General features: G+C 37.8%; 2 protein-coding genes and 1 non-coding gene across 3 annotated transcripts; 1 reads left to right on the top strand and 2 right to left on the bottom strand.

Moving 5' to 3' along the window:
• Nucleotides 1–3,886: 3,886 nt before the first annotated feature.
• LOC145218782 (solute carrier family 2, facilitated glucose transporter member 5-like) lies at nt 3,887–13,498 on the bottom strand. The gene is made up of 10 exons (XM_080086184.1): nt 13,424–13,498; nt 11,610–11,741; nt 10,018–10,285; nt 9,320–9,441; nt 8,519–8,689; nt 7,710–7,807; nt 7,258–7,429; nt 6,339–6,502; nt 5,217–5,361; nt 3,887–4,063 (listed from the first exon to the last, which is right to left on the bottom strand). Exons 1-10 carry the CDS (start codon nt 13,433–13,435, stop codon nt 3,935–3,937), a joined length of 1,413 nt encoding a protein of 470 aa, XP_079942310.1. The 5' UTR covers nt 13,436–13,498; the 3' UTR covers nt 3,887–3,934.
• On the top strand, nt 8,910–8,983 carry Trnac-gca (transfer RNA cysteine (anticodon GCA)). The gene has a single exon. It is a non-coding gene; the product is annotated as a tRNA-Cys (tRNA).
• A 1,803-nt stretch (nt 13,499–15,301) lies between the features above and the next one.
• On the bottom strand, nt 15,302–24,993 carry LOC145219309 (solute carrier family 2, facilitated glucose transporter member 5-like). Its single transcript, XM_080086687.1, has 10 exons — nt 24,787–24,993; nt 22,712–22,843; nt 20,581–20,848; nt 19,867–19,988; nt 19,375–19,545; nt 18,804–18,901; nt 18,409–18,523; nt 17,509–17,672; nt 16,440–16,584; nt 15,302–15,430 (listed from the first exon to the last, which is right to left on the bottom strand). The coding sequence occupies exons 1-10, from the start codon at nt 24,991–24,993 to the stop codon at nt 15,302–15,304; spliced, it is 1,551 nt and encodes a 516-aa protein (XP_079942813.1).
• Between the last annotated feature and the right edge of the window lie 104 nt (nt 24,994–25,097).

Below are 25,097 nucleotides of genomic sequence, written 5' to 3'. Positions count from 1 at the left end.
TTATGATATCACCGACAAGCAAGGATGGCAGTACGGTACGGTACGTATTGCGTTGACCGTACCACGTACCTCGTTACGTAGAGCGTACCGTACCACCGTACCGTACCAAATGTCAAAAATAAAAGCGCACCGTACCACCGTACCGTACTCAAGGTACGGTACGAAAATTTGCGTACCGTACCTTCAAATAAACCAATCGGGATTAAGTTGGATACATTTTATGACAATATGACATGCACGTAAAGAAGAGTTGTCTGAACTCTAAACAAGCTGTCCCATTACAACCAGCTTATTCGAAATGAAAGGTTGATCCGTTTTCTACGATGGGCTCGTGCAGTGACAGTGTGTAATTTTCAACAGCATGTTTCTTAAAATCTTGGGGCGGAAGAGACTACAACACTAGCTAGCATTTTCAACAAACTGGAGAATCAGTTACAAATGCCGAGTTGATCTCTGTTCTTGTCATGTGCGCGTTTTAATAATACGTCTACGGTACGTGTAACCATAGGCGCCGAGTTTTATAAAAATGCAAGGTGGCGGACGTAATTATGACGTCACTTTTTGTCACGTCACTAATGCGTGCAACCACACGAACCCACCTCAAAGCCCAAGAAACTTTCAATAGAATGTAACATTCGTTAAATTCTTTAAAAAAAACATTTCTTTAAAAAAATATTCAGTTGAAACAATTTGCTTTAACGTTTTATTCGTTTAGCAACGTTAAGAAAATGTTTCATCAAATTGTTGCTCTTGTATCACCTTAAGTCTAAACTAACCATTCATTACAGTACAATCGCATTGTACATAATAATGGCCATACATTCACTGTCAACAATTTCTTTGACGTCATAGACAAAGCTCTAACCAAAACACGTTGCAGTTTCCACGCGTTTTGGTGCTTTTACGCTTGCATGCTTGTTTAAGAGTTCCCAAATTTCTTCAGATTTTACGATGTTTCGTACTATACCGCTACAAACAAATCAAAATTTCCACGGTGGCCGCCACCGTACTTTACAAACCCACCCCTCCATTGCCCACTCGGCGCCTGTGCGTTTAACCCACCTTTTGCATAGTAAGCACACATTATTAGGCAGTGACGTCATAAACTTTTTTGAGCACTATTTTGATACAGGGCACTTTGATGAAATCATGTTTTAACAACTTAAATTCAAGTTTCAGACAATTTTAATATTATCTGCAAATGGTAACGATTCAAAAATAACCGTTTAATCAACATTTAATATGCGTACCAGTACGGTGGTACGGTACGCTTTTGGTACGGTGGTACGCTCTAGTGATGTACCGTACCACTTACCGTACCCGTACCTCAGTTTTCTTTGCGTACCGTACCTACATACCGTACTTTTTGATGAAATTTGCTGCGTACCGTACCGTACCGTCCCATCGTACCGTACCGTACTGCCATCCTTGCCGACAAGACAAAAAACATTACGATTGTAACAATTGTATTTTTTTTTAAGTTGTCATGCAACAAATGCTATTGCTTAGCCATGGAGACAGTCAATCTTCAATTTTACTTTGATTTGAACTTATTCAGTGGCACAAACTGACACCAAATTAGATTATAGAAGTACTTCAACCTTTTCGTGGTCCACGCAAAATTGCTTCACGGACCCCTATAGGACTACGACTCCAGTTTGGGAACCGCTGGTTTTTGCGATGTACCATTTAGCTATGATCAACCAATCGTACTCTTTCACTGTTTTGCCGAACTTATTAGCGCATCTATTAATCACTTCTTATGGTTTGATGTAATTGCTTGCAAAATAAATATCAATAGCAGAGTGGTTCATCCCAAGGGAGCAATTTTGAGACCTAAGGAACGAAATTTACCTAAATTTATGTGGTTTGTAAACAGACACTTCAGCTCAGGGTGTATAACCTGTGAAGTAGATAAAATACTTTTTCAAGCATCAACTTAAGGTACAACACCATACAAGATTTTGTAATTTATCTATAACTAAGATCATAGATATTAAAAATGTGTTATAACATGACGTCATTGCTCTACGGGACTTGACGTCATAACCCATCTGCTTTGTGACGCGTGCTGGGCACGTGCCAATGATTACGCATCAGCTGTTGGATCTATGCCAATAATCCGCAGTATTTGCATTTCGGCTTAATACGGTAGGGGGCAGGCCGAGACGATCTGTTTAATTAGCAGAGGGCGCATTGTTTTTGCATTGAGTTTAGCTTTAATTACTTCGGATTTCGAGTAATTGCGTTTTAAAGCAGGTGCAATATAATGTCAGATCGTTATTTTTTTGCAACCTGGTGGACGAAACGCCTGTTCAGTATTTTCAAGAATGTTTTGTTAAAATGCCTAGGATGAAAGACCCAAAAGATTATGTTTATAAGTTTATTCGCCGAAAATAGGCCAAGTAGCCACATCAGAAGTATTTTTGAATCCGAACAGGGTTATTTAATACTCTTCGAACGCCTTTTCAGTTTAATACAGTGGTCACGAATCAGATTCCGGTTTATTTCAGACTACCCGAATCCTATTTAGGGTTTCTTGGTTAAGATTAAATTCTGAATCGTGTTTTCAACGCATCGAATACAATTTTCGCACCAAAGGAGAAAAAATAAACAAACTTTATCGATAGGCCTTTATGGAAAGAAATTCTCCATACAGCTGCTGTAACTACCGTCTCCGTTCTGCCATCTAGCGAATACACGTTTAAAACGATTTTACTTCTGAATATATTGTTTTTTTCCCTTTGTTTATCGTACACTGTACTACGCGCATTCAGTGTTATTTACCCTGATAAAGGACGTCGGAATAAAAATACAATTGCCAGAAGAACTCTATAAACTTGATATTGGTTATTAGTTTCGTCAAATTTAGGCTGTCAGGCTCCCAAAAACATTGGTTTATGAATTAAATTTTAGATTTTTTATTTCATGTAAGTCTTAAGATGTCAAAAATTATTTAATAATATACGACGTTACTGCGTGGTAGAGATACTAACATAAAAACTCACAACAAACAAGGTTGACTAACTACGGATGGTTGGCGCAAAAGGTATTAAAAAATATTTAAAATAAATTGCGTGAAAATGCTGACGGTTAGGGCTATTGGGGTTAGGATAGGGTTCAAATAACAATAGCAGTAATCCCAAATTACAATTTCATGTCCTAAGCCTAAATTTAGTTTCCCTATCTCAGTCTCACTTCTAATTGGAATAACTGTGCCCTTTATGCCTTCTATCGCTATTTAGCAATTTTTGTGTTTTGTGAGTTCTGGGGTTATTAGCTGTACCTGACTGCGTAGTTCAGTTGGTAAAGCGCCATCTCCGAATTAACCCTTTACCTCATGTACGCTACCTAGTGATGGAAAATAATAATACATACGTCCCCTTGGTTACAGAAAAAACGTCCCCTTGTTTACATATTAAACATTTTTTATACAACTCGTGTGATGCTTAATAAATATCACGCTGCTCTTGTGCATTTTCGTTTGTGTGCGGGCAATATTTTATTTATGAGAAGAAGCCCTACCGTTCTGGTGGGCGAAACGTCAGCAAAATTACAAGTAAATGAAAAACAAAACGTATTTTATTTAGCATTACGCCAGTTAATTGACCAATTGGTTAAGAAAAAACCTAGTGATAGGGCACTATATACATCTAGCTTGTTTGTTCGTTTTTAGGCAGCGTATTTGATTTACTATCTATGTTGAAACGAACGATACCTATACAGCAAAACAACGATGGAAAATCAGTACCATCAAACTAGGACACAAAACTCATGTTAGCGTGTTTATTATCTTAACATAATCACAAACACAAAATTTGGATTATGGGTTTTACAATGCGTTAGTAATGACACAAGGCTGCATTTGACAATGTAAGATACTCGGTTTGTACAGAGATGCATGTTGTAAAAAAATGTCTTCATCATTGTTAAACTATTTAAAGAATTCTTGAATTTCTCCTTGTGTTTTTCCGTTGATTTCGGGCAAGAATTTCATGAGGAAAATGAGATGCAGAATCGAAGTAACAATCCAAATCGAAAAAGCGTAAGGCCCGAGGTGTTCCTGTTAAATGTTGGACATTATAAAACTATAAAGTATTGTTCAAAATTAATGTTAAGTAAACCCCTTTGAATCCGATTTAAAAACATAAACTATATTCAAAATACCACCATTCGTCAGGCTTATAGAATGCGACATACCGAATCGGCCAGTCACCAAGCATGCTTATGTGGCAAGGCAAAGGTTGGAAAAATCTAGTCTGCGGTGGGATTCGAACCCATTACAGGAGTCTTTTCGGGACTCGCGCTCTAGCAACTGAACTTGTACACAGGCTCAGTGGTGAACCCTCCGAAAGTAGAATCACAAGCACCGTTTCCCTGTCCTTGTATGAGTTCAAATCCCATCGCAGGCTAGATTTTTGGTGTTGGATGTCAGGTATGAAGCCTCTAAAGAACTGTAATGAACCCCATGAGTTACATATGAGGTTGTCTGCATAGACGCTTCAGGACTGATCCCGCAGTTTAAAACTTAAGTTCAACTTAATAAAAATATCAATAACAAATCGTTTAACCGCACAACGATTCAGATTAAGCCTAATCCCTTTTGGTTCTACTAAAGTATTTGGATTTGGTAGTGAACCATTTTACTAAATTCCATTTTGTTTTTCGTATTTACGAGGCAGAAATTTCGTACCACCAGTATTGCAATTACTAAACCATAGATTTATTACTTTGCTATGTTTACAAGCAAATTTATCAACAAAAAATAACCAATCAAAGGGGTCAGTTGTTTGTTTTGTTTCCCAAAGGTTAGCGGTTCACATCTTAGCATAATTAGGTCAGTTATCTCTAAGTGCAGTCTTGGGTTCGAAAGTGGATGGTTCGAACACCATAAAAACCCAATGGTTTTATTAACGTAAAAGCAAATCATAAAATTACTGGTCCCATTGGTTCGCGCGAGCATGCTATTACTGCTTTTTCGTGTGTGTTTTATCGCCTTTGTTGCTTAATGACAACTTTGTGTTTTAATTTTTGTCAATGCCCTGATGAACGTGTCTCATGGGGGACGTTGGCTTGTCACAATAAAAACTGCTGAAAGATATTTGTTAGTGAAAAGTATTTGTTTTAACAGCAGAACCGGGAGCTCGAGGCCTGACTGAATATGAGTCCTTGTATTGTCCACAAAAGAAACAAAAGATTAAAGTTTGGTACCCAACCTGCAGATAAGGTGAAATAAAGGTGAGGACCCAACCAGTGATCCAGAAAGCCATTGAACCGTAACCAAATGCAGTGGGTCGTATCGGTTCGGTTGTGATTGCCGATAGAACCACCAGAAGAGCGGTGTTCATAAAAGCCGCAAAGCTGAGAAATAAACAAAAAACATACAACATGTGCATGACTAACACTTTTTTATAAAGCATATACAAGATAACTTAAAGATGGTTAAAAGTTGGGCCTAAATAAAAAGTAAGTAAGTAAGGTTTCTTGTGCTGTTTTAGCGGGAGGGTGGCGAAAGACCCTAAGGTTCCCTTATCAGCCCTCCTTATTTTTAATACTGGCACATTCCTATGCTGTTAATCAAGACCAACATTTTTATGCCTTCAAAACCATTGAGACTCTTTTTACTTTGGTTTGATCAAAATAAAGTTCAAACAACTTCATCAACTTAAAGACATATATTTTTTTGTATCTAAATGCGCTAACATCAACAAAGAAACAACCGTTTGACACTCGGTCACAAATAAAACTAAATGAAAGATCACATGAATAAAACAATTCTTTTCTGGGCTTAAAAATGTTTATGCACACCATTCACCTTTGCTATAATAGACATTTTAGAAAGTACCAAACATTTGATGGGCCTTAATGCCACCAATGGCTGACAATCAAATTAAAGTTTACTGGAAATTGATAAGTATTTTTCTCCTTGAATAAAAAATGGTATAATTAAACTATGTTGAACCCATAACAGGTAATCTTGGACATGGTTTTTCTTTAACAAACTGTTTAAATTTACTTACAAAGAGTTTTTAAAGACATAGTCGTATACAAACAGTTTTAAATGTAGATTGGTCGTAGCAACTAAAAAAAAGATCTAACAAATCCCAAACTTTGCAAGTAACTGTGAGATATATTTTTGAATTAGATAAAATATTTTTTGCATGTATATTAAACAATAGGAGCAGTTCTCCTCATTTCCATCTAGGCCTATATACTTTATGGTACCTCACTGATAATCATACGCTGGTATAGAAAAGATAGGCTTTGTGATAAAACATGAGTTAAATTAGACCCAATTACAGATTATCTGCAAAAACAAAAAAGTCTCAAAAACTTACGTCATTAAAAACACAGCAACAGAAATAATAGCAATTATTGGCATAACGGTTGGTGCATATGGTGTTGTTACTTGACTAATTGTGAGAACAACCAGAGCGATTATCACGGATATGACTGAACCGATGTGAACTTTCAGTCCTCCGTATCTTTCGATGATCTTGATCTGAAAATTGAAAAAAACTCAAAAATGTTTTACCATTTAGGTAGGATATCACACAGTCATTCTATTTGAATAAGTTGCTTGTAATGTTATTTATAATTTGCAGATGATCACAAAGTAAGTCACATACAGATCAACATGTTAATATATCAATAAGTTTGAGGCAAATTTAAAACAATAAATTAGTGAGGAGTTTGAGTAATAACCACGAAAATAATTGTAAATTGTCTAGCTAACCTAGGCGTTCCCAACCTTTTTACGATCCCGTACCACGTGGACGCTCTGTACTGCTATGCGTACCACTTCTTGCAGACCAACTAATTTGATCGTATCATATTTTGTTCATATTGATAATATTGACCTACTAAAATAACACTAAAGCACCTCAAATAAATTTAATGAGATTTTTGTTTTTGTTTACTGTAAACAAAATATAAAGTTGTGAATCGATGTTTTTGTGAAAAAAACCGAAGCTACTCGCGTACCACCTGAAAAACATTCGAGTACCTTGGGAACCTTGGGTTGGGTTGGGAACCCCTCAGCTAACCTAATGGCCAACATAACTAAAACGTCTTGTTTATGTTATTGTATATAATTGTTCACATATCTTCCTTATTATAGACTAGTCAATCAAACTCTCGAGCCTAAATGAGCTTGTTTAAAACGTTTCAGGTTCACTTCGGGCTTCGGGCTTGAATTTTGAACCTGCGCACAACTCATTTTAAGCGTGGTTTGAGAATATACTTAAATATACTCACAGCTGGAAAACAGATAAAAAACTGCAAAGCGAAAATTCCGATTGTAGCAAAAGTTACAGAGTCACTACTGATACCAGCTTGTAGAAACACAAAATCCGTGTAGAAAAAGAAATGATTGGCTCCCGTAAACACGAAACCACAGAATAAGGCGATCACGGCAAAGAACACCCGTCTGAAATTTAAACAATTACAAATGATAGTTTTTGTGGTGCATTAGTATGAAAATTTTGAAGGTTGACATTAAGCTAATCACTTCATCAAAAAGGCACTACTAGTGTGTAAGATTAAAATACATTTATTACATCCCTGGGTAGGCTTTTCTAGCCTATGCCTGACTGGTATTTTCTAGCCTATGCCGTACAAGTGGGAAAGCTTGAGCGTATACAATTACAACAGCAGAGTCAAAAGTATTAGGTTTCCGTTACGATACCAAATACGAAGTACATCTTAACCTGTATTGTCTAGTTTTCAAAACTTCCTTCAGACTAAGAACTTTTTTTGTTGTCTGAATTTCGTTTTCCATGCTGTTAATTTCGGTTTGGATCGTGGCCTGTGAAAAAACAAATGAAAAATATTATAGAAGTACAACTTCAGGAGTCGTGAGTGAATTATAAATCGTGAATATTGTTGTGAGTGCTGTGAGTGCGGGGAGTGTCGCGAGTGTCGTTTGCTTTTATTACTGTCGCGAGTGTCGTGTGTGTTGTGAGTTTCGTGAGTTTCGTGAGTTTCGTGAGTGTCGTAAGTGTCGTGAGTGTCGTGAGTGTCGTGAGTGTCGTGAGTGTCGTGAGTGTCGTGAGTGTCGTGAGTGTCGTGAGTGTCGTGAGTGTCGTGAGTGTCGTGAGTGTCGTGAGTGTCGTGAGTGTCGTGAGTGTCGTGAGTGTCGTGAGTGTCGTGAGTGTCGTGAGTGTCGTGAGTGTCGTGAGTGTCGTGAGTGTCGTGAGTGTCGTGAGTGTCGTGAGTGTCGTGAGCGCAACGAGTGCCGTGAGTGCAGTGAGTGTCGTAAGTGCCTTGAGGGCCGTGAGTGCCATGAGCCGTCGTGAGTTCCTTGAGTGTCGTGAGTGTCGTGAGATTCGTAAAGGTCGTGAGTGTCGTAAGTGACCTACGTACCGTGACTGCTGTAGATTTCGTGACTGCCTTGTAATCGTATGTGCCATAAAATCTTTAGTGTGGTTTGTTTAACCAGGAAACCTAATAACTGCCAATTATGATTTAATGTGCAAAAAATGCTCTTCATTCACGAAACAGTATCTTTTCCAATTACCTCATCACTTGTTCGAAGTTTCCGTAGCACTTTTGCAGTTTCCTCGAATCTTTGCTCTCTGATCAAATAGAAAGGAGTTTCGGGAAACCAGTTGCTTGCTATGAGGTAAGCAATCGAAGGCAGCGCTGCGATGGAGACCGCTATAGGCCAAAGTTGAGCATTTCCCAAGCCCTGAACAAAACACTATGTATTAACTTTTCCATCTATGTTACATAAACCTTAACTGTTGCTTATAGTGGGCACATTATCTGTATTTATTGTACATGCTTTTTATGCGGAGATGTGTTTCGTTTTTTTTTGCATCATAAACAAAAACACTAATTTGTACCTGTGCAGCATACAAGGCAGGTAACGGTATTTGTGATTCAACCTATGGCGGATTCTCCAATGAGCCTGCGTAGCTCAGTTGGCAGAGCACGAGTCCCGCAAAGACTCCTGTCGTGGGTTCGAATCCCACCGCAGACTAGATTTTTCTAGCCTACGCCTTGCCAAATGATGGTGAATGCTTGGTGTTTTTTTTTTTTTTTTTTTTTTTTTTTTTTCACGGGGTTCGAACCCAGGACTCTCCCGGGGACGAATCCCGATCAGGTTTTTTTTATGTTTGTATATGGGTCAGGCGCGCCAGACCGTTCGGCCAAGCTCCTGCTTGGTGACCAGCTGATTCGGTATGGCGCCTTGAATGGGCCTGGTATATTTATAATTACAAGCTTTTGCAGTGGTGAAGGTTAAGAGTTTTTTTTAATTTGTATCTAGTGTAACTAGTGGAGTAAAATTTTTCAATAATTTTTCACTCGCACGTACCTTAGGATGAGCAACAGATACACCTATCATCGTAGCAAATACAAGAGAAACTGCTGCCAAACTTTGCCAAAATGAATGTTTATTTCTTGCGCTGATTTCAGCTGTCACGATTGGAATCAAACCTACATGAAACAAAACAGGTTTGCTATTCGAATAATATACAAACGATTTACTTCCAACAGATGCGCTTATTGGACCGAAACATCCACCAATACGTTCATACACATCGACAAGCATACACAAAGATAAACAACACACACACACACACACACACACACACACACACACACACACACACACACACACACACACACACACACACACACACACACACACACACACACACACACACACACACACAAACAACCTCGACAACCTAAGTAAAAATTAACCGACAATCATATAATAAGACACGTTACACGGACAACCAAGAATTGGAAACAAGCAACTGTTTATCTACTGTACATAAATGCATAACACGAACGAACTACAAACATACAATCAGATTTATATGCAAACACATAAATCACATGGACAATCTAATAGACCTTTAGCTCATCTATTTCATATGCACGCACATATAAATTTATGTATATATACACGCACAAAAACACACCAAAAGAAAACACAAACCAATAGCAAAAAAGCAACAATAATATTACAGGTAAAAATAAATCACAACAACTAGAAATTCTTACCATACCAAATTCCTACAGGTAAACCAACAATCATTCTTCCAACAATAACAGCTTCGTAAGACCCAGTAAGACCTCCTACGAAACAAATTATTGATACCCCGATAATGTTAAGGATATGAGCCACTTGAAGAAGATGTTTTCGTGAAAGAATTGCAAGCAAAGACTTGTTGCACAATCCGCCAAAGAAGGCCCCGACAATAACAAACGATATAGTGAGGGTAAGAAGCAATAACCAGGTCTCGTTTGGTAAAGGAACACCGCTTCGACTCTGAAAATAAAACCATGGTTATTTTTTTGAGCAACGAATTTTTATCTAATAGTAAACCAGGCCTGTTAAAACTAAATCAAGCCGCACTTTGAATAAGATCGGCTTACAACGCTTTAACCTTTTTGCAATTGCTTCAGAGTTGTATACGGGCCTGAAACTGGAGCTCGAACCTGGCCCGAACCCGAAAGTATAAGCCAGAAACCGAGCCCGAACCCGAATCGTTTTCAAAAAGCCCGTTTATGCCCGAAAGTTTGATTTACAGGTGTATACATTAAAGCCTCAAAGACAAAGCAACCAACACAATAGAGAATCGGTCTTAAACAAGGCGTTTTGGGGCTGTTTGACATTAGGCCAGGTCCAGCAGCTGGCAAAAGTTTGTTTGGATCAGTCAAAGTTATTTAGGATCATTTTATCAACAAAAAAGTGTAACTCAATAATTGACACTTGACCCAATGTTAATTCCCGAACATTTTCATGAGCCAAGTCAGCATGGGTTATTGAAATCGTATATCTGCTAGAAACGTGTGAAATTTGTTAAATGTAGGTAAACCCTTGACCTAAGAAGCTCATTTGGCGTTAGATTTGTGCAGAGTCAGACCCAAAACGCGGAAAGTGTCAAAAGCCATTGCATGCCTAATCAACCCAGACCTATACGGTGCACACAGATATAACATTGGCAATCATTCAAGTACTAAAGCGTGCAAACGCAGCTCGCGGCAGCATTGTGTTTAGGACGTCACGCATTGTGCAAGAAAACAGTGCAGTCCAGCATAGTTTAAATAGGCAGGTTACCTTCGTCCGCTATCCACCCCTATATGCACGACTAAGCGCTTTCCAACTCGATTTCTGTAGTCACCCACGGCTGTTGTTATATGCACGACTTTGCAAGCTTAAAACGGGTATCCTATCGAGCATGTAGTGCAGTCAACCATAGCGCATGCTATGTGTTCGCATTTTAACGACTGGTTTACTATAGAGCTTCGTGCAGCCAACCGCGACACTTTTTAGTTAACAAGTATTATGCGGTTATTCATAACAATTGCTAATTGTTAAATGTTCTAGAAAAACCTATGGCATCGACGTTTGCAGGTCAAATTCTTAAAAGCCGCCACCATGTTTGACAAGGATAAAAACTGCAACGGCGTCGTAAAGTAAAAAAAAAACAATTTTTGATGTCATTTACTTGCTTGCAAAGACGCATTTTTGACCATTAAATGCGGCTAAAAAACACAACCCGCAACTCGATGTCAGAAAGCAGCCCAATTGGGCGTGAAAAGCGCCACCGTGGTAACACTGTTGAATATAGCCACGTTTAAATTCTTACCAAGTATGTGCTATTGTAAACTTCACGCAATGCAGGAACCATTGGACCTAACACGACAAAGTGGAAGCCAATTGGGAAGAAACTCAATGTGCTTGTGAAGAATAACACCAAGACACAATATCGAGAGTTTTCCTGAAAAATAAAATGTAATATCAAGCCTGTTCTTTTTAACATGTTTTTTATACCATATAACATAACTTAATGTTAATTGGATTCAAATTTTGTTTGCGTTTGTGATGCGACAAAGCTTGATATTTGTAAGCCAAAATTTGCGAAGAGTCTTGAAGGCATGCTACGTGATGTTGCCTTGAGGGTTTCGTAATTACGGAGAAAATGCGCTAAAGGTCAAACCGATTACAGAGTTTGGGCTTTGGGCCAAGCTACGATAGAGGAAAATTGCTATCTCAAAGTTAACTGCCTAAGAAGTGGTTTTTGGCAAGTAATACATTCCGCATTAATGCGCCAATTTTACAACACCTTATGAATCCAAAAAACAACACGTTTTTTTATTATGGCTTGGCCTACAAGTTTTCTTTTCGACACAAGTTTTCAACCAAAATCTCGACAATACTTTACTAAACCAAAGTTAATGATCTTGGTCAGGGGCCACCAAACTACGGCCCGCGGGCCAGACCCGATGCGCGATGTCGTTTTATCCGGCCCACGATAGTATTTTTTGCTTTCCCAAATCGTATTTATAAGTTTGTAACTTTCCCCAAAAGGAATTTACTCCCTACAACTGCAACGACATTTAGAATTAATTTCACCTAGTCACAAACGATTTCAACGCGCAGGAATGATTTAAATCAGTTTGTTACGTCACAGAAAGGACAAGAAGTATTAATTGTTCGCGAACAACTGCATACTTTAGACACTTGTGACCTAATATAGGAGTATTTGTTTGGAAGATAAGACCAGCTTAAAGTATTAAAAGTCGTTTCACCAGACTTCAAAAAGTAATGCAAAATAATCATCTGTTGGTGGCCTCATGAAAAACGCCCGCAGGCCAAGCTTTGAACACCCGCGTAAGGAGTGGTTATGCGGCCCTCAAAAATCATTATTAGGCTCATCCGGCCAGCTGTGAAAAAAGTTGATCCCTTATATAGGTTGTAATTAGAGATGTACCGAATATTCGGTCTGCCAAATTTATTCGGCCGAATCGGCCATTTGTACAAAGATTTGGTTAAGGCCGATACCGAATCTTTTACGAAAATAATTATAAAACGTGACTTTTCAGCCTTACAATGTACCACATAATCTTCGCTATGAATAAGATAGCTAAAATGGCGGAAAAGGTTATATATTTTAATAGATTTTTGTTTTTCACGCCACAGACAACAGGTTAGTAATTCATTGCCAGCTGGCAATTATGCCTGGGGCAATGTTAAACCCGATAAAACTAAAATTGTGACGAAACACAAGTATTCTGAACTGTTTACCTGGTAGAAAAACTTATAGTTTCATATCAAACGCATAGCATTCGACTTTGTGTGACGTATATGACTCGGTTGATTCAACCAAATAAATTCGGCAAACTGCCGGCAAAACTGAATGTTCGGTTTCGGCCAAACCGAAAATTAGCCGATTGGGTACATCTCTAGTTGTAACAAATTTAAGTAAATCTCTGTTTCTATTTTGAAACGCTACCTGTTAAATTAACTAAAAGATAACACTTGTTTAAAGCAGACCTACTAGGTGGTTGTTCGAAAACTAGATTTTGCAAAACAAAACATTGTTACTGAAATATTTTTATGTCTACACGCTAGTGTAGGGCCTTACTGAGGCCTTAACAACGCAGAAATTTAAACACTTACTGGTTCAGTCATTTTGATGAATTCTTGTCCAATGTGTCCATTATGTGAAGCAACCGATGTCCATTTGTGCGCCACCTCACGTGGCAGGCTCTTTAATGCGACTGAAAACCTCTCAAAGAAGGGATTTTTTCAAAAATGTGATGTACATGTTTGACACTTGTGCCTGCTGTTTTTCTTGCTCTTAGCTAAAAGCTTAGGTAAAATTGCGTTAGGACATGACGGGGGAAATTACACCCCTAACAATTCCAGAAATTGTAGAACACTTTTGTATATGTTCTGTATAAAAGCAGTGAGCCGTTGGAATCATCTATCAGCTAAAAATGTAGGGTGGAAAGTGTACAATGTTTAGACCTTAAGAGTATAAGTTAGAAAAATTCTTAAAACGTGAATAGTTTTTTCATGAATTCTGACCCCCGAACTTTATTGAGAGTTCTGAGAGATTTGAAAAAATGCTCCCGGTTGCGAAAAAGACACATTCTGACCTGCTGAAATAGGAAAAATACTCAAAGCACAACAGACAACTTATTTCCATCTAATTAGAAATTAACAAATCTATCACTCACAACTCCATACACTTGTGACTTTTCTGCAGCTTTTCTCCAAAACTTGCTTTTAAAGTAATTTCGGTCACCAACGTTTTCAGTCTTTCTGATTGCCTCAGGCACATAACACCCTATTGTAGAATATGTTTACATGTGGCCTCATCAATACCACGTCTGACAATTCTCCACTAAAAAACATAACGGGTAAAAGAGTAACAAATCAGAAACATAGTTTACGACGAGAATACTTTGTTTAAATGCTGAAAAGTGGTAATTACCTGGAATGTAAATGTGATGTAACTAAATTCGTAGAGTAAGAAGCAGATATTTTTTCGCAAAACAATTCTCTTTATTTACCAATTGCCCTCAAAGTCCCTCAAATCCGAACTTAAACCAAAAAGAAAAAAAATACAAACCTAATTTTCTATATGCCTTTATGAAATTACCTTCCTCTTAAACCGGTCATAAAAAAATTGTCTGTTTTGCCACCCAGCAAACACAAATTTAGTGCGTTTTTTTCTGGTTTCATTGGTTATAAGTTGCATCAAAGTTACGTTGCCGTGGAGATAAACACATATTCGTCGACGAAACAAATATTTAGTTCGAAATTTACAGTAAGTCAATTGTTACAAAAATTACCCAATAAAATACGGCGTAATCCAATTGTGCAAAACACGTTTATAGAAGCGCTTATGTTTATGGCGCACAACCGGCGGCTAAACGCCGGCAAAACTTAGAAATTATTCCGGGCTTTTAGGTGCCATTAGATGACATACTGTGTATATGATTTAAAGCTATTTCTTTACATCAGTAATTTTGAAACAAAAACAAGCAGGCAATTGGTGAAATAAGGATCGGCAATGAGGCCGTCGTAGCGAATGGGTTGTGCGCCGCTGGTCTATTGCTTGCAAAAACGCACCACAAGCGTCACAGTATATGACGACGTCAAAAACAGTTAAGACAGATGTTCAAGCAAACAGCTCAGCTCGATCTGTGCACCAAGTAAAAAATTATTGTGGCCCTTTACGGTGCCATTAGATCTATGAGACAAACCTGTGTATTAACAGAAGTAATATTGAAACAAAAGCAGCAAACGTAGGTGGTCGTTGGTGAAATAAGCATTTGCTACGCGTCCGTTGCACCTCTGGTCTACGTGTTTGTACTTTTTCAGACAGTTCAACAAAACGACACATTTAAAACAATTGATATCATACGTTTTGTCAACTGTTAGTTGTATTTGACAATATTTGACAAAACAAGGTTGTAATTGACAATGTAAAATACGCGGTTTGTACAATGGTGCATCTTGTTAAAAAAAGGTTTTATCATTGTTAAACTACTTAAAGAATTCTTGAATCTCCTCCTGTGTTTTTCCGTTGATTTCGGGCAAGAATTTCATGAGAAAAATGAGATACAGAATGGAAGTGACGATCCAAATTGAAAAAGCGTAAGACCCGAGGTTTTCCTGTTAAATATTAGACATTATAAAACTATAAAGTTTTGTTCAAAATTAATGTTAAGTCAATCCCTTAGTTGGATTCAAAAAAACATAAACTATATTCAAAATAGCACCGTTCGTCAGGCTTATTGAATGCGACATACCAAATCAGTCGGTTACCAAGCATGCTTCTATGGCAAGGCATAGGTTAGAAAAATCTAGCCTGTGATGGGAATCGAACCCACGAAAGTTTTCCGGGACTCGCGCTTTACCAATTGAGCTATGCAGGCTAATTAAGTGGCCCGGCCGAAAGTTGAATCACATGCACCGTTGCCTGTCTATTGTGCTGCGAACTCAGCGAGTTCAAATCCCACGGCAGGCAAGATTTTTCTAGCCTACGCCTTGCCATATGAGCATGCTTGGTGACCAATCGATTCAGTATCACACCTCCACAGGCCTGGAATACTATGATTTGTATATATGATCTGATTTGTACAGATGCTTCAGGTCCGACCCCAGTAATAAATTTGTGTTCATCTGTTTAAAAATGGCAATAACAAATCTTTTAAAATCACAGTCACTCAGATTAAACCAAAAATACCGAATCAAGTCAACCTTTTAGTGCTTGCAAAGCGTTTATGGGTTTGACACTAAACCATTGTACTCAATTTTGTTTCAATGAAAAGACTATATTTTCAGAGCCAGTCGGGATTCGTACTACGAACCTTGAACGTACTAATCTCTAAATTTGTACTTTGCATTATTTCTCTACCGGTTACAAGCAAATTTTAAACAAAAAAGTTTAACAAAAGCATAACCAATGAGAGATATCAGTTGTTTGCATTCCTAAGGTTAGCGGTTCAAATTTTAACGCAGTTTTGCAATTAGTGCAGCAGTTTGTTAGTACTATCTTGTTTTTTTAAATAGAATGGCGTACCTAGATAACCGGTAGTTACGTCAAAAAACCTAGAAACCCGATAGTTCTGTTCATATAACAGCAAAACTGAAATTGATTTGTTATAGTTTTGTACTAAACCTGCAGGTAAGGTGAAATGAAAGTGACGACCCATGCTGTAATCCATAAAGCTATTGAACCGTATCCAAGCGCAGTGGGGCGTATCGGTTCGGTTGTGATTGCCGATAGAACCACCAGAAGAGCGGTGTTCATAAAAGCCGCAAAGCTGAAAAAAGTAAAATATGAAATACAACAAATTATTTATGTAATTTATGTGTTTATTTGCCATGCACATTAAAGACGTCATGCCGAATCAAGCCAAATCTCCCAAGCATTACCATATGCAAGGCACCGACTAGGAAAAAATCTATATTTCTGGTTTTGTGTACTGTATATTTTACAATGATTTATGAATAAATATGCCGTTATGGCTGGTCTGTATGGACGCTTCAGGGCTGATCTCAGTATGAAAGTATTCATCTTGTCTATAATTTATATACGTTTTTGTGTCCAGCAATTGTACCCTATACTTTGTCACACTTTTCAACGTCTCAACGTTGTCAACTATTTCTTATTTGGTGAATATTGTAGCGCAATTGTGTTGCTTTTATTTGTTCACTGAGCGAAATATAATCTCAACCCAACTTATTAATTATCAGCAACACAAGCGCACTGTATTAGAATCAAAACCTGCAATGTACTCAACATTTGAATGCTGTTAAGTAAAATTGCTCCAGAAGGGAGTATAAACGGTTTGGAAATCCATATTATGTTAACAAAATATGTATATGTGAGAACTTACTGCGAGGCTGACATGTGTGGCATACATTGCAGGCAACGGTGTTTGTGATTCAACTTTTGGCGGGCTTACTTCTGAGCCTTTGTAGCTCAACTCGTGGAACGCAAGACCAGGAAAGACTTGTGCCTTGGGTTCGAATCCCACTGCAGGCTAGATTTTTCTAGCCGGCGTCTAGCCATATGGGAATGCTTGGTAACCGTTTCATTCGGTACAACGCCTGCACAGGGCATGGCGTAATGTGTTTATTCCATGAGAGGTCTAAATTAAATCTCTTGCCGTGGGTTCGAATCCCACCAATTAAAAAAATGAAATAAACAAGAAAGTTCTTAAACTACAGTTTTACAAACTCACGTCATGAGAAAGATTGCAACAGAAATGATGGCAATTATTGGCATAACGGTTGGTGCATATGGTGTCGTTACTTGACTAATTGTGAGAACAACCAGAGCAAATATCACGGATATGACTGAACCAATGAGAACTGTTAGTCCTCCGTATCTTTCGATGATCTTGATCTGAAATTGTGAAGTAACTCTTATGAACAAAAAAATTCACAACCACAAAGATAGAATATAACACACTCGTTCTATCTAATTAAAGTCATTGCAATGTGAGTGTCGTGAGTGTCGCGAGTGTCGCGAGTGTCGCGAGTGTCGCGAGTGTCGTGAGTGTCGTGAGTGTCGTGAGTGTCGTGAATGTTGTGGGTGTCGTGAATAACTTTAAGGCGAGTTAAACATAATGAACTAATGGGGAGATTTAAAATTACCACAAAACCTTTTCATTCGTATGTTTTCTTTGCATGTTTTAAAACTTAATGTTAAATTGAGGTGAAGTTATTAATTTCTTTCATTGTGTGGAATCAAAGTTGTAAGTCAGGTCGGGATTTTGTATACAGTATGTTGTTTTTACACACGGGCTTGATTTATGCCTGGCTTCACACTCTGTGTTAGTGATTTTTTGAAATACTTTTTTTTAAATGTGATTGCTTAGCTAAGTAGCTAGGTGCTGGATCTAACCCAATGCCCAACAACCGTAAAACGTCCCGTTTTAGCCATTCAATTGTCCGTTATGTATGTCTTGTTTACTATATGATTGTCAATCAAACGTTCGGGTCTAAACGGGTTTCTCAAATTATTTTGGCCCGCTTGCAACTCATTATACTTGTGGTTGAAGAATATATTCACATATACTTACAGCTGGAAAACAGATAAAAAATTGTAAAGCAAAAATTCCGATTGTAGCAAAAGTTACAGAGTCACTGCTGATGCCAGCTTGGAGAAATACAACATCGGTGTAGAAGAAAAAGTGGTTGGCTCCAGTCAACATAAAACCGCCAAATAAGGCGATCACAGCAAAGAACACTCGTCTGAAATTTAAATAATTAGGAAATAAATTTGTAGAAATTTATGAGCGGTTGGCATCATATATTGAATACGGAAAATTCAGTTAGCAGAGCAGCAGCCCTGAATAAGCTCGTGTCGTGGGTTCGAATCCCACCACAGACTGGATTTTTCTAGCCCATGTCGTACATATGTAAAAACAATACATATGTATTGAAAAGGCGCTATTCGATTTGACAACACCATTATTAACAACACCAGTTACGTTGCGAAATTAAGTAATATTAGGTTTTTTTGCAAATCAACCTATATTGTTTAGTTTTCAGAACTTCCTTAAGACTAAGAACTTCTTTTGTTGTCTGAATTTCGTTTTCCATGCTGCTTATTTCGGCTTTGATTGTGGCCTGTAAAAATCAAAAGAAACATGTCATACATTACTCTAGGTGTTGTAAGTAATTGAAAATATTGGATATTGTTGTGAGAGTCGTGAGTGTAGTGAGTGTCGTGAATATAGTGATTTCGTGAGTGTTTTGAGTGTCATAACTGTGGTGATTGCAGCGAATTGGGTGAGTACGGTGAGTGTCGTGTCTCCAGAATCTGGTGAATGCCGTGAGTGTCGTTATTGACGTAAGAGTCGTGAGTGTCGTAAGTGTTGTGAGTGTCGTGTTATCGTGATTGTCTTGAGTGTCGTAATTGTAGTGATACCTGGGAATTTAGTGAGTACGGTGAGTTTCGTTACTGTAGTAACTGCGGAGATTGCTGTGAACTTGGTGAGTACCATGAGTGTCGTGAATGTCGTGATTGTCGTGATTGTCGGGTAAACCTGGTGAGTGTCGTGAGTGTCGTGAGTGTTCATATTCCGTTCACTAACAATTACCTCTTCACTTGATCGAAGTTTACGTAGCACTTCTGTAGTCTCCTCGAGTTTTCCTTCTCTTATCAGGTAGTAAGGAGTTTCAGGAAACCAGTTACTTGCTATGAGGTAAGCAATCGAAGGCAGCGCTGCAAAGGAGACTACTATAGGCCAAAGTTGCGCATTTCCCAAGCCCTAAACAGTATATGATGTATGAACCTTTTCATTTATGTTACATATACCTTAACCTGTACATACAGTGACTGGTAACAAACACAAATGGTTTGCAATTTCAATAAAATGTTAAAACAGGGCAAGTTAAGTATTTTTGTTGCAAACGTTTTTACAATGTAATGGTAAAACAGCAATTGTTAAGTAGAGCTTCTTGAAAAATAAAATTGCAAGCTGTTTTATAAGTGTGTATTTTTGTACATTGTCGGCAATTTCTGTAATTATTTTGTTGGAACTGCTAAAGGTTTGTCAGTGCCAAACAATAATTTGGGTATGAAACCTTACCTTAGGATGAGCTACACTTACAGCTACCATCGTGGCAAATATAAGAGAAACAGCTGCTAGACTCTGCCAAAACGAATGTTTCTTCCTTGCGCTGATTTCAGCAGTCACGATTGGAATCAAACCTACACACGACAAAATGAGATTTTTATAGCTATTTGCAAACATTTTACTCTCTATACATACACACAAATTAACGTCTAACAGGTACGCACACACATACCGACAATCACACAAGCAAGTCAGACATAAGGACAGTTGTACTGACGCACAAACAACCAACTTCATACACACACATATACATATATTATACACATAAATCCAACAAAAGCAATCTAACACATCGACAAGAATATAGACAGCAACATAAAACACACATATGTATACGTTGTATTTAAACACATTTACTCACATCAGACATATACGCTTACCAATGTAGTTACACAACAAAACAAGCACACACACAGACAGAAAGACAAACTTTACGAATGCGGTAAACAAACCAACAAACCAGACATGTGCAGACACGCGGACAAGCTTTTAAACATACACCCTAACAGAAAATGTTACAAATTCGCCGAAATAAGCAGAAATCTTTACACACTAAAAATAGAAATATAACCATACTGTTGTACCAAACATACACACACCATATAGAAAAACAAACAAAAAACAGTTATACTAAAGGCAAACATAACAACAATTAGAAATTCTTACCATACCAAATTCCTGCGGGTAGACCAATAATCAGTCTTCCAATTATAACAGCTTCGTAAGACCCTGTAAGACCTCCTACGAAACAAATGATTGAAACCCCGATAATGTTAAGGATATGAGCCACTTGGAGAAGATGTTTCCTCGAGAGAATTGTAAGCAAAGACTTGTTGAACAATCCTCCAATGAAGGCACCAACAATAACAAAGGAAATGGTGAAGGTAAGAAGCAATAGCCAGGTTTCGTTTGGCAGAGGAACACCGTTTCGACTCTAAAAGAAAAATTACTGGTAATTTTTTTAGGAAAGTTATTTCACCTTCCTTACATTAAGTCAGGTCTGTAAAATTAAATCTAACCGGTCTCCAAATGACCCCGGCTTTCAACACTTTAACGTTTTGTAATTATAATTGCTTATGAGGGCTATTTACTAAGTGTTCAAAAACGCTTAGGCAAATCGTTTATTAAGTTTATTCCACGGCATGCGAAGCTTACATTGGCGAAACTAGAACATGTGTTGAGTCAAGTCAAATTTATTTTCGTTGTCACTTCATGAAATTTGTCGTTGATAGTTTCGCAAAACAGCAAAGACACCGAAAAAAAGTCCATGGGTTATCAAGTCAAGTGTCAAGTTATTTTTATCCGGTTGCGAAAAACGTCAGCAGGCACACAAGGATATCTCGCGGCAACATAAGAAATAATAAGTCAAAATAAATTTATTTATTTTGGGTCATTTGATCAACATAAAAACTGAAAGATTAGAGGCCCAATCATTCGTCATCGCGCGGTGTTTTCGTTGCCTTGTGACGTGCTTGCGTTTCATTCTTTTTTCCTTTGTTTATCGTGCACTGTTCTAATCGCATTCACTTGATACTATGCCTGGCAGCAACAGCTTATTTATAAAAACTGAAACTTAATCAATAACCTTTGACTCAATGCTAAATCCTTGGCTCACGTAAAAGTTAAAAAAACAAACGCCCCACTGTTTTCATGAGCCAAGTAAGCATGGGCCTTGAAATCTTTTTTCAGCAAGAAAGTGTGGAATTTGTTAAATGCAGGTGAACCCTTGACCTGAGAAGCCCATTTGGCGCCAGGTATGTGCTCATTCAGACCAAAAACACAGAAAGTGTCAAAAACAACTGCATGCCTAATCACCCCCAACGATTTCTGAGCAGACAGATAAAACCTTGGCACTCATTCAAGAAAGTTTACTGAAGCGTGCAAACGCAGCTCGCGTCGGCATTGTGTTATGACGCCATGCATTGTGCAAGATAAAAGTGGTGCAGAATCTTGCATAGTTTTGTTTGCACAAGGAGATTTTCTTACATACTTCGGGTGCTATTAACACCTAAATGCACGTTTGTTCTATAGAGCTACGTACAGTTAACCATAGTATATGCTACGTACGCTTTACGAGCTTCGTGCAGTTAACCATTGCGTTTGTTCCATACACGACTTTACAATCTTAAAACCGTTTTCCGAACGATATGCTGCATTCAACCTTAGCGCTTTCTATACACACGACTTTGCATTCTTTTTAACAGGATTTCCAAACGAGCTTCGTGCAGTCAACTATTTACGTGTTGTATGAACGGCTTGGCCACTTAAACCCGGTTTACCAACGAGATTCATACAGTGAAACATGGCAGTTGTTACTTGGTTTCAAAACGAGACAAATGCATTCTTTCGCAAGGCTTGTATACTAACAAGCTTATTGCTGTTAGCCATAGCAACAGTTACGTTGCAGGGTTATAACAATAATCGGACGTTTTTGGTGAATTTTAAATATACAGAAAAAACTTTATCGTATCATTTATTGACTCGATGCTTTTACATTGATACTGTGACACTGAGCCGATTTCACTTTGGTTCCAAAGCAGTTGCTTGGCATTTGTGAGCCAGTTTCCCATGTGGTGTATGCCCAGTATTGGCATCAAACAGAATAGGCGAGGCCTGGGTTTTTACCCTGTTACTCCCAACAAACTGGGGTGCCGTTGAATGGCTACACTAGCCAATAATGCCGATCTCTCGTTACCAGCTGCACTGATGATACCTTATATGTCAAAACAGTGTGCACTTTCTGAAGCTGATTTGAAAAAATCTATTTGAATAAAAACAACCATGCTTACACTCTTACCAAGTATGTGTTATTATAAACTTGATGCAAGGCAGGAACCATTGGACCCAACACGACGAAGTGAAAGCCAATTGGAAAGAAACTCAACGTGCTTGTGAAGAATAAAACCACGGAACAATATCGGGAGTTTTCCTGCAAAATAAAATAAAACATTCAATAAAATTGCGGCTGTTTTGTTTGACATTTTTTTTCTTTCTTTAAGATGAAAACGTTTGCTTTAATTTAAATAGACACATTTCAACTGCATTTTGTTGGTTGGAAACCACTTCAGTCACCAAGATTGTTTCTTTTAAAAAAGTCAATAAAATACAAATACAAATTGACTAACATAAAGACATAACCTTATGATTAAAGATGTAGGCTTAATATTATACTTAAATTTACTTCTTGTTTGAATTGCAATATCATTTGATTCGCAAAGCCTGAAATTTCCAACAAAACTTTACACAAAATTTCAATGGCAAGCAACGTATTGCATTGCAGGTTTCATTTATGCTTAAAGCTTTCAATTCTTGCGGAAAAAATACTAAAGGTCAAATCGATTGCAGAGTTTGGGCTTTGGGCTACGCCACCATGGAGATAATTGATTGCACCCCGTCAAGTAACTGACCGTATTCGGTTCGTTGCATCTGTCTTTCCAGTTTTAAGTCAAGGTGTGTTTGTATAAGTTTGATAGACTGGAGTACATATGGTGATTGATTCGTTTTAAAGCAGAAAACTCTTGTGGCAATCTAAGAAGTGGTTTTTGGCAGGTAATATGTATCGCATTCTTGCCTCAATTTTTAAACGCTTTTAAGATTTGAATCTCTTTCTAAGGTTTCATGTTAGGGATTTAAAGTTCGTGGTTGATAGCTTTTTGAAAACCGCTTTTGCGATGTCGAAAGAACCCATTGTGCCTTGTCCGTCAATTTATATATTTAAGTTTAAAGGTATTGCTCTTAATTTACTACCAAAATCATAATAAGAATTTGCCCAACCCAGGCAATTAATGTAGGTTGTAACATTAAAAGTGAAAAGAACAAAATTTATAATTATAATGGACACTTTAGTTCTGTAACTTTAGAGTATACTCAACGATAAGTGGCCCACCTACATTTTCAAAACGTTCATTTATCTATATCTGTAATTATCAGTTCTTTTTTCGTCAGTCCTTTAATGAAACTTGTTATTAAAGAGAAATGACAAATAGGCTTATAGCACTGAACAAAAAAAAAGTTGTTGTAGATTAGAACCAGCATTTTTACACGTGTACAAAACAAGTTGTAATGGTGTGTAAAATATAGCTGGCATTCTCTTTCTTGGGTAAAAAGTGTAACTGTAACCCTAAAGCTTAAAATTACTGCAACAGCAAAATGCTACGTTTTAAACTAACAATAAGCTAACTTTTGTTTACCTTTTAAAAACGTATTTGCGCATATAGACCTAGGCCTTTGTTTAAAAATTAGATTTTACAATACAAAGTATTGATAAACCTAAAAGACTCTTCAGGCACGTTATTTAGTACATACCCTATAGTCAGGGTTGCCATCGACTTACAACAAAAAATAAGGACAACCGAAAAATGAAATTTTCATGTGAAACGAAACAAACGTTTTTGAACAAATCTTGCATTTATACGACAGTCTGTTCCAGCAACTCGTTGTTCGTAGAAAATACTAAGTGCATCTCATAACAGGCCAGGTCTAGGTTCACTTCTACTTGTAGCAGGGAGTTAACCGTAGTAATTGTTGAAAATAAGACAAAATAAGGACTACAGTTAAAAATAAGGACATTTCTTAGAAATAAGGACATTGAACTTTTCTAAGACATAACCCTTCAAAATAAGGACAAATCTTAGAAATAATGACGGTATGGCAACCCTGCCTATAGTGGATATTCAGGGTAGCGACAGAATAATTTACTTAGATGTTTAAACACTTACTGGTTCATTCATTTTGTTGAATTCCTGTCCAATATGTCCGGTATATGAAACATCCGATGTCCAGCTGCGGGCCACTGTACAGGGCCAGGCTCTTAAATACGACTTAAGCCCCCGAAGAAGGGATTTTTTTAAAGTTGTCCATATATAAACTCACGTGTCTGCAGTTCTTTTTTCTTGGGGCTAGCAGCTTCGATACAATTTCGTATGGGGCAAGACGGGCACCTGAAATCCCAGAATATTTAGATTCCTCTTTGTGCATAAAAATATCAATCCATTGCAATGATAAGTAATCTGCAGAGAGTGCACACTGTTTCGATCTATAAGGTCTCATCGGTGTAGCTGGCGACAAGACATTGGCCATATTGGTTATAATTTCGAACCCCTTCGTCATGTTTCTTTTGCAGAAATGTCCTTGCTTGCTTGTTTGCCTTAAAATTACTACCGTCCGATTGTCGGCGATGTAAA

The sequence above is a fragment of the Phallusia mammillata genome, chromosome 3 (genome assembly GCF_965637545.1).
Source record: "Phallusia mammillata chromosome 3, kaPhaMamm4.hap1.1, whole genome shotgun sequence".
Taxonomy (NCBI): domain Eukaryota; kingdom Metazoa; phylum Chordata; class Ascidiacea; order Phlebobranchia; family Ascidiidae; genus Phallusia; species Phallusia mammillata.
This window is presented reverse-complemented; position numbering and strand designations above follow the sequence as displayed.